General features: G+C 34.4%; 1 protein-coding gene across 4 annotated transcripts; it reads left to right on the forward strand.

Annotated features, from left to right (window-relative positions):
* The first annotated feature begins 1,077 nt into the window (after positions 1-1,077).
* cnstb (consortin, connexin sorting protein b) lies at positions 1,078-9,832 on the forward strand. 4 transcript variants are annotated; one of them, XR_009424164.1, is made up of 11 exons: positions 1,084-1,281; positions 3,335-3,568; positions 3,996-4,105; positions 5,387-5,417; positions 6,069-6,155; positions 6,472-6,589; positions 6,838-6,859; positions 6,941-7,231; positions 8,530-8,665; positions 8,768-9,389; positions 9,489-9,832. XR_009424164.1 is itself a non-coding variant. In XM_059512483.1 (10 exons), the coding sequence occupies exons 2-10, from the start codon at positions 3,337-3,339 to the stop codon at positions 8,977-8,979; spliced, it is 1,230 nt and encodes a 409-aa protein (XP_059368466.1). In that variant the 5' UTR covers positions 1,078-1,281; positions 3,335-3,336; the 3' UTR covers positions 8,980-9,832. The 4 variants fall into 4 exon arrangements, 3 of the variants coding, with proteins under 3 accessions (XP_059368466.1, XP_059368464.1, XP_059368465.1); XM_059512483.1 differs by having other exon boundaries at positions 1,078-1,281; positions 6,941-7,222; positions 8,768-9,832; XM_059512481.1 differs by having other exon boundaries at positions 8,768-9,832.
* Positions 9,833-10,051: the final 219 nt, after the last annotated feature.

The raw sequence follows: 10,051 nt of genomic DNA on the forward strand, positions 1-10,051 counted from the left end.
GCTTTTAAGAAGTCATTTTTGACACCCAGTGTATATTTTTTTTGCATGAAACGGGAATAATTTGCAAGCCAAAGTTATTGTAAATGCCTTTTATCCTTATTGTGTATGTGCTAATAAAAGGTTGCTATTCACTTTATTGGTTTTTATTTAAATTAAGCCACGTTTTTATTGAAATTGTATTAATTTATTTACATAATACCCACTGTAATCATCGAATAAGAAACATGGCATGATTTTCTTAAAAAATAATTAACAGACACTAAAAACTGTGGTTTGTGTTTTTCACGGAGGATTGCTTAAACATTCAGACATATTGCAAGGAGTCAACTGATTGGCTCACTGCGCTGTCAAAACATATTACCTGGCTTAGATGAAATGCAGAGTTCACTCAGATGGTACAATATAATAAAAACTTCCCTATTATGAAGTCAGACACAGTACAGACATGCAGCAGCTCACCATAACGACTCCATGTTTCAAGGGCTGCGTTTACTTTCTGCTCCAGTTACTGCTCAAAGCTGTAATGTCAGCACATAGTTTATTTATATTTTGGAGAAAATTCAGAAAATATTTTGAATAGCTTTGTATATGACGCTGATGGATTACTGAAACTGAGCACAATCTTTTCTTTATACCAGCTTTTTCCTGTTGTTGATGATGAGTAATTTAATTTATAATTGAAGGAAATATTCAGAGTTTATTTCTTCTAACATTATTGTATATGGTTTGGTTTAGCAAAGTTGGCGAAGACTATTCAGTCATCAATTTAAAATGCAAGTAGTATAATGTAGGTTATAAAAACACAGGCCTAGCCTTATAGACTACAAGACTAAATATTGCAGTATCATAGGCTATATAATGTATAGGGCTAGTGTATTTAGTATAATATTTTTATGCAGTTATATTAATCATACATTCCTTAGGTAAATAGAAACTGACATTTGAAACGAATTCGTGTATTATAAAACGAGCATGCTACAATTTATGTCGAATTTTGTTTCTCCGAACACATTTCCAATGTCAGTGCCCCACATGAACCAATGGGTGGCACTAAACGCCCAGCGAGCCCGAAACCTTTGAAAGAAACGCCCCTGTTTGGATCGTAAACAACTGCACAGATGCAGAGACAGGCAGGGCATCGAAACTGATTTCAGATCGGTGTGTGTTCGACAGAGAGGTGTCTGGGGTCTCTGCTTGAGCAGCACTGGGAACAGATATGAACGCTGCGCGTGCACGCGTTTACAGATGCGGACCATTGTAACATCAATACAGAAACTAAACGTAAGTACGACAGGGATATTTAAATGAGTCGTGTGTCTGTGTTCCGTCTTGAAATGGTTCTGATGAAAATAAAACAGTGAAAAGGGGCAAGAGGCTGTGAAATGTGTACGGGACACTAAAGCACGCGCCCTTTTCACCATTTTCAGTGATGTGTAGGCTTTTTTGGTGCAAGTCAGGTAGACTATGTATGCTAAACTAGTTTTTTAGGAAAAGTAAGGTATATATAAATGTACCAAAATGACTAATTCACCTTATGATGTTGAGCTTCTAAGCCGTTTGTATTTACATTTAGTCATTTAGCAGACTCATGAATCCATAATTGTGTATCATTAAGCTACGAGTTTCAAAGTTGGCCAAAAAGGGGCAGAGAACACATGACTTTTCTTTTCTTCAAAAAGGGTTCAGATTTAGGATATTATTTAATTACATTTTTCCTATGGCATGTGAAAACCTGACTGCTGTTAAACATAAACGTGTCCTGACATCTAACTTAACAGCGTTAATCACTAATCACTTTTCCTGTCAAATTAATGTTAAAAATGTTAATTCATGGTATAGTGCACTCTAACAGTGGTTATTAGCTGTGACTGTGATTTTTTTTATATATAAAATACCCTAGGCCTGTTAGATAAAAGCATCACAACCAAAAAAATAAAAAGAAAAAATATAAAACGGATATGGTACCTCAAGGTACTTGGAATAATATAAACATTTCTGAAATATGTATACACACACACACACACACATATATATATATATACATATATATATATATATATATATATATATATATATATACATATATATATACATATATACATATATATATACATATATATATATATATATACATATATATATATATATATATATACATATATATATATACATATATATATATACATATATATATATATATATATACATATATATATATATATATATATATATATATATATATATATATTATAATAATAATAAACAGCATAAAGTTTTAGATTTTAAGTTCTTTAATTTACATAATTGCTGCCAACTACATTAAATTGACTTCTTAAATCTTAATCATGGTTAAAAAAATTTTTTCAAGAAAATGTTATTTTTAACTTTACATTCATCATAAAATCCTTTAAAAAATATACATCATATTTTCCACAAAAAATAAATAAAAATAAACTAAGAAATAAATGACCTTTTTAAGTATTACAATAGTTCACAGAACTGTATTTTTGATCAAATAAATGCTACCTTAATGAGCATCACAGACTTATTTCAAAAACATAAAAATTAAAAAAATCGGTATAAGCCGAGTATATTAAATAAATAATTTGTGCAAACGAAACTGTTGCCCTCTAGCTGCATTAGGTACAGTGTCAGTCTCAGCATGTCTTGTTATTTGCTAACCCTGTTATATATATGTTCACACAGTTCAGTTTTCATAAGGGTTCATCTTGACACCGATCAGGCCAGCTGTGGTCATGATGTGTCAAGAAACATATTTACTTTTATTTCAGCCTTTCCACCTCATCATACCTTGTATCTGTTAACACATTGCCATTGCCACTTTATTTATAATGAGGACACTCATCCACACTCCTCCCTTTTTCCATCTCTCTGTCTCTGGTTTCACTGCTCATCCTTCGAAATGCCTGGACAGCGTGAAAGACAAGAGCCCCATCCCATGAATTATGCATCACTGCTATAACTGGTTCGTGTTTTTGTACACATCTGTCAGTTTGTGCTCGCTGTTGGCTTCAGGAGTAACCGAAGTGAGTGTTTGTTCACTAGGACACTGTGTTTGCAAGTAAGGCCCAAAACCTGCTTGAAAAAATATCCAGTAACACCAAACCTGTCCTACTTGTGTTTCGCCTCTGAATTCTTTTGAGGAAAAAGATTAATTTTATGATAAATGCAATGCATTGTCACTGATGACAGATAGCAACAGCAGGCTAAAGAATTTGAAAAACAGACGTCTTTAAAATGTTTCCTCTTGAATTCTGATGAAGATATAGATTCGTTTTCATGACTGTCTATCTTCTTTGTGATCACCTTGCAGTTATGGAGGAGTCCGGGTCGAGGAAGTCTGTAAGATGGAAAGAGACGAGCAGAATTCCTCAGACCGCAGAGGACATCATTACGTCTTACCTAACAGCCTCCGATGAGAATCAGAACAAACTGCAGGAGGCAGAGATTATGGACTTGCAAGTGGTTAAACTCGACTCAGAGAACAGGAACAGAGAGGAGAACTTTCCAACAAACATCAAGAGCCATAAATGCTGTTTAGATCATGGTAAGTCGTGTATATTGCGATATTTTGGTGCTTTGATTAGTCATATTGTTTTTTATGAATAAAATAATACTTAAGTTGAATTTCCTCCTAATGAAAGTAATGACTTTTTTTTTCTTGGAACACAAAAACAAAAGGTATATATATATATATATATCTCGTTCTAGACCGGATCAAAAGGGCACTTTACAGTCGGCGATTAAAAGGGCACTAATTTACCCTGTGCATGCCTCTGAAGAATGAGTAAATAATGTCAGAATTGTCATGTTATGGTTACATTTAAACGTACTAGCTAGTCACATAAGGTTCAGTAGTTTCATAGAATGATTGATCTTAAACTTGTTCAAATGTGCTCAAAAAGCACTGGATTGACTGATTTACTAAATTCAGAAGTGTTCCTAAGTTTCCTCCTGGTGTGATCTCTGTACAGGTCGTCTCTCTGGGATTGTGCCACCTGGGCCTAGTCCTTCTCTTCTGGCTTCACTGCAGTCCCTTGTTGAACACAATGATCACATGCTCCTCCCTCATTCCTTACACCAGGTGTGTGCACTGAGAGTTTGAAAAGGTTACTCTCAAATAAAGCCCATAGCCAAAACAAAAACTGGCATGAAAAGACTGTCTTTTAATAAAAGTGAGCAAATGCGTTTTTCACTCTGCATCCGTCATCAGATACACCTAGATTGTTCATAAAATAGAAGGATGACGCAGTCTATACTGTTACCTGATAAATGTTCATGTGTATTCTGTGGACTAGTAAATTACACAAATTTCCACAGGGTTTACTCTTGTTTGGGATATTTTAAGGAAATAAAAGCTCTTTCTGTGGGAGAAATTTTTAAAGGAAACTTATGCAGTTTTGAGTTTATATTTTCCAATTTGGCCTTTTTTTCTGGTAATATTGCGAGATATAAAGTCAGAATATGAATAAATCATCATAAAGAGATGTTGCAATTTTATAAAAAAGTCAGAATTGTTACATAATCTCTCAGTTGCAAGATAAATAAATAAGTCCGTTAAAAGTTGCAAATTACCTTTTTTTCATATCAGTAAAAAAAAGGATTTCAGAATGTAAACTCGGAATTCAGAATTTTTTTTTTTGATAATTTCAAAATATAAACTCTGAAATCTTAGAGGGGAAAAAAAATCTGAACTGTGAGATATAAACGGAAAATTATGAGATGTGAAGTCATATCCTGTTTTTACCTTGAGATTACGATTAACAAAAAGTGAGATAAACAGTAATGATTTTTGTATCCTGTGTCAGAAACAAACTTCAGTAACTTTGTGTTTAAACTGCCTCACAAAATTCAGCCAAAACATGTACAAAAATGAACTATTCCAAATAAGCTTCAACAATTATGGACTAAACACCATGCATATTTATAATCAGATCTGTCAACAAGACAAACTACTGAAATGTGCTCACTGGAGTTGTTTTTTCAGTCTCCCTGTAGAGTTATAATGGGGGAGCAAATTGCTCCTCAATGAGATTATTTTAGTTTGATAAAATCAAGAGTACAGTAGAAAACAATTAATTTTCCTGTCTTACACTAAATATAGACGATTCATGTAAGAGAATTCATTAGATGGGAAAGATAGAGCAGTTCTTTCTTGTACGTGACTTTCCTCGTTCACACTCACTGTCAGACCCGTTCACATGTTCAGCAGTACCATCCTTTTTAAAGATGCTCTTCACTCTAAAGACTCTGGATCCAGGTCTAACAGGAAATAGACTTTGATCGACCAGCTGAGAGTGTTTGGAAGATAAATTTGGTAAGGAGATGTAATATTTTACTTGCTGATGTTTTCCTTCCATTACAGATAGCGGAGGGCTACTTCCTTGAAAAGGACTGTATCCTTTTTTGAATGTAAATCGTCCTCCTGTTTTGTCTCTGACTTTCCTTTACTGTCACTAAATGGTCCCTGTTGATGCTGCTGTCATAGCGACCAGTGCAAGCGTAATGAAGAGTCTCATTAGGGTGTGTCTGAACATGTTGACTTGGAAAAGGAAGGATGTTGATAGATTTTTAAGTAATTTGAAACAGTGGAAGAAAGATTTATTTTATAATTGTCATCACATGGTCTTCCTTTTTTTTTTTTTTTTTTTTTAAAGAAGTCTCTTATCACCAAGGTTGCATTATTGGATGAAAAATACAGGAAAAACAGTAATGTGATTGTAAAATATAAAATATTTTATATAACTGCTTTCAATTTTTTTATAGTTCAAAATGTTCTTTATTCCTTTCATGGCAAAGCATAATCCTTCAGAAATCATTCTGATTTGGTTCTCAATAAACATTTCTTGTTTCAAATTGTGCTACTTAATATTTTTGTGGAAACCATGATACATTTTTTTTGTTTTGTTTTTAATTATTTGATGGATAGAAAGTTCATAAGAGCAGCATTTATTTGAAATGGAAATATTTTGCAACTGGTCAATTTAATGCATCCTTGCCTACACACACTTTTAAGTGATGGTTTCTTTAAGCATAGAGCATTTCAGATCAGTGGGCAGTGGAGTTTCTTCATCTGGAGAAGCTGTATCATGAAAGACTGCTGTCTAATCTGGCCTCCATACAAGAGAAATGGGGTAAGGATGCCAGATGATTTTGGATAATAATATATATATATATAACCAGAGGAGGTTACACTATTTACATGTGAGGGATTTTCCTGAAGCATTGTTTTATCTTGTAAGGATGAGACTCCTTTTGTACTGTAAATAGGAAAATTGCTAGTTTCATCCTTCATTAGTTAACAGAAGTAGAATGGTTTGAACTAAGAGAATAGCATGTATGTTTTTAGATTGCTTTCACATATTCTACGAGAAGGTAAATGCATGGGAGAATATGAGACAGTCAAAATGATTCAAAGACTAGCATCCATACAGGTATGTTTGGTTTCAGAGTCCCAGAGGAAAATCAGCATCCAACCTGAAAATAACTCTCCTTTAAACTCTAATGGAACTGACAGAGAGAGAGAGCATATGGAACTGTTGAGTCATATCTGCAAAACACACCAGAGGTGAGACAGTGTGCAAGCAAGTAGTAAATAATAATAATAATAGCATTTTTTTTCCCTTCCTTAAAATATTTGTTCCTGAAAAAACCAGGCCTCATCAATTTTAAACAGATTTATAGGGGGAATTTTTACTTACTATATTATATACACATACATTCAAATATACATACTAACTCAAATTAAATATTTAGATGTGCATATTATATTACACAGAAAATTGAATTTGACCAAATCTACTTCTCCTTTTTCAGACCTAACCTCTCTTTGGAAAAGGTAAAACATTACACTTGTTTTATTAGTCACCTATGCGGTTTAAGTTTTTGTGAGTCTGATTAAAGCAGTCTGTTATTGCAGAACATGGACGACATAAAACTACACAACACCCCAGCCCTCGTGTCAAAACACAGAAGATCAAAACAAGAACAAGCTTTAGTGAACTCATCCGAGAGAGAGAACCGGGCGGAGGACTGCTCATGGCCAGAAGCTGAACAGGAGCCAGAAGAGGACTGTGAATTGAATGAGGAGGACGAGGACGAGGAAGGTCTTGAGGAGGATGAGTTCTGGAATGAGGAGCTGCAGGATGACACAGTCGTCGACGGCCAGGTTCCTGTGGATGAGCTGGCCAGCCTTATTCAGGTAGAAGAGGTAAGACGCTGTAGGAGCCATGTTAATCTCTTACATATTACCATCTGCCCTTAGAAAAACTAAGCATGCTGAGACACCATCCGTCTGATGCAGTCTTTCCAAACCATCCGCTTACTGAACGATTTGTATTCCTCAGGGCCTAAGTATGCAATGTATTAATCTGGGTTCTCAAATTGAATTTTTATGACTTTGTAAAAGGTCAAGTGGGACTTTCTTCCAATTCTCAGGCCACATTTCTTAGCCACAGGGTTTCTCGGCTTTGTGAAAGCAAAATAGCGTGATGTCATCCACAGCGTTATGGCAGCCATCTGCAGGAATTTTATAAAGAAGTGTTCAGGGAGTGTATGGTTTCCCAAAGCTATTGGGTGTGGTCGTCTTAAATAACAGTCCAGCTGCATAAACCTTTTCCAGAGCTGCGTCCGACACACACTGCGAGTGTGTGAAGAGTTCTGGACTTTTTTTCTGTCAACACACACAACATATGCATTACATGATTTGTTTGTTAGTTGTACATTATTATTTTATAGTGATTTGAAGACTTGGCAATTTTCTTTTGGCCTCTGATTTGACTTGGAAAAGCAACAACAACAACAAAAATAATAGCCTAATTTTTACATCATGACATAATTAAGCCACATTAAAAAACAAACATGTAAAATGGCAGGATTTTCATTATTAGGTCAACTGTCCTTGTGAAAAAAGTGTGCTGAAATGAATTGAATTTGCACTTGTAGTGTGCTTTAAATCTATAAGAAAAAATATAAGAAATAAAAAGTCCACATAAAAAGCGAGTACACGTTCATGACTTTCTTACACTGAAGTACTCTTTTAAAAAGTGCACTTTGTAATTGTTAAATTACTATTTTTTTAGAACACTGTTTTATTAATCTTTTGTCATGCTTTACATAAGTGCACTTGTTTTGATTTTAGAAAATATATGAAATTACATAGATGTGCTTAAAAAAAGCAATGTTAAAATCAAATAATCACGTTTTTCATATATATGCGTAAAATAATGATAATAATAGTTACATTGTCATGTAAATGTAAATAACTTGCCGTTATCTGTCTGAAAATATTACATTTAGTTTGCGCTTGTATCATGTCTATGAAAAAGTGTACTTTTTTCCCCCCAAGGCATCCTTACTGTGCTTCATTATGATGTTGCACATACTGACCCCTTGTGGTTACTGGTTGTTATTACTTTTTTTGCTATGAATGTATTCTTAAAAATAATTCTGCATCTGCATATTGTACAGTCTATTTTCTTAAAGCATTTTCATACTTTACTTCTGTAGAGGATTCCCTCAGATGGCTTAGTGTCTATTTTAAAGAAGAGAGACTGCACCAGGGAAACAAAGAAAGCTGCACTGCTAAAAAACTCAACTGAACGCAGGGTCCGCTTTAGAGAGCCGGGCAATGCTTTCGATCAAGGTACGATTGTAAGCATATATTCAGACAGGGCCTTTATGTATTGAGATTTCTGTTTTGCATTAATGTGAGACTGATCAAAGCTCATCTTTCTCATGCATACAGATGAGTCGCCCAAAAACTCTTGCCTCATCCTTCTCGTCCTGTGTCTGGTTACTGTGGTGATCAGCACGGGTGGGACTGCTCTTTATTGTCTCGTTGGAGAGGCGTACTCAAACGTGTGTGCTGACTTCTCGCAAAACGTGGACTTTTACTTTGGACCTGTACGACAAGGAGTGGACATTCTCGCACAGTGGCTCTCTTCTGATGCATCATAGCAGCTGTTTCATGCAGTGGAACTGTTTCTTTATATTATAATTTCCAATGATTAACAACAGTATTCCTCTTGAGATAGTATGCACTAATGCACATTACCAGATTGGCCTTAATAAATGTTGCTTTAGTGAGTCACACAGTGCTTCCTATTAATGAATAAATACATTTGTATAATGTATTTAATATTGATACAAAAACAGGTCATTACAGATAATCCTTATATACCACTTATTACAGATAATCTTACTATACTGTACCACTGCCATTCTTTGAATCAGTAACTATACACGCATTGATATAACTGCCTATACAGCCAGTGATATTGTTTTTTTTTTTACATTTTAGTACTCCAAGACACTATATTCCAAATACACTATCTTTCATTGGTGCTATAATCATAGAAATTCATACAGTATCAACAAAAATAAGCATAAATGTGTGTATGTTGAAGGAATAGTTCACTCAAAAATGAGAATTGGCTAATAATTTACTTATCTTAAGGCCATCCGAGATGTAGATGAGTTTGTTTCTTCATCAGAACAGATTTGGAGAAATGTAGCATTGCATCACTTGCTCACTAATGTATCATCAAGTGAATGGGTGCCGTCAGAATGTCCAAACAGCTGATAAAAACATCACAGTAATCCACAAGAAATTCGGACGACTCCAGTGCATCTTGATGAATAAAAAGCTACATTTATAAGAAACAAACAAATATTAACCAAGAAGCGACTGTTTGAAGTTAAAAACATCTCGATGATGAATTATATAGATAAACTCATCTACTTTTTGGATGGCCTGAGAGTGAGTACACATTTATTTCTGGGTGCATTATTGCTTTAACTGTGGGATATTAACTTATCAAAATGGCTTTATTATTAACAGAACATGAACAGGCTGAATAATAAAGATGATCGATTGTTCTGACTTGATGTCAGTTAATCGTTGCTCCAACACTTAGTCAGCAGGTACAAAATATAAAATTTGATAATTGAACAGTATAAAAGAAGGTCGTCAATCAGTTTGTTTTAATTACAAATATTATTTTTGTTCTGCAGTCAAAGTGAGTGAGTT

The sequence above is a fragment of the Carassius carassius genome, chromosome 27 (assembly GCF_963082965.1).
Source record: "Carassius carassius chromosome 27, fCarCar2.1, whole genome shotgun sequence".
Classification (NCBI taxonomy): Eukaryota; Metazoa; Chordata; class Actinopteri; order Cypriniformes; family Cyprinidae; genus Carassius; species Carassius carassius.

Bases quoted from the DNA above. Each gene is read 5' to 3' on its own strand.
- cnstb (XM_059512481.1), top strand. From the start codon at position 3,337: ATGGAGGAGTCCGGGTCGAGGAAGTCTGTAAGATGGAAAGAGACGAGC. The intron at 3,569-3,995 runs GTAAGTCGTGTA...ATCTCTGTACAG, and splicing joins TAAATGCTGTTTAGATCATG to GTCGTCTCTCTGGGATTGTG. The intron at 7,232-8,529 runs GTAAGACGCTGT...TTACTTCTGTAG, and splicing joins GCCTTATTCAGGTAGAAGAG to AGGATTCCCTCAGATGGCTT.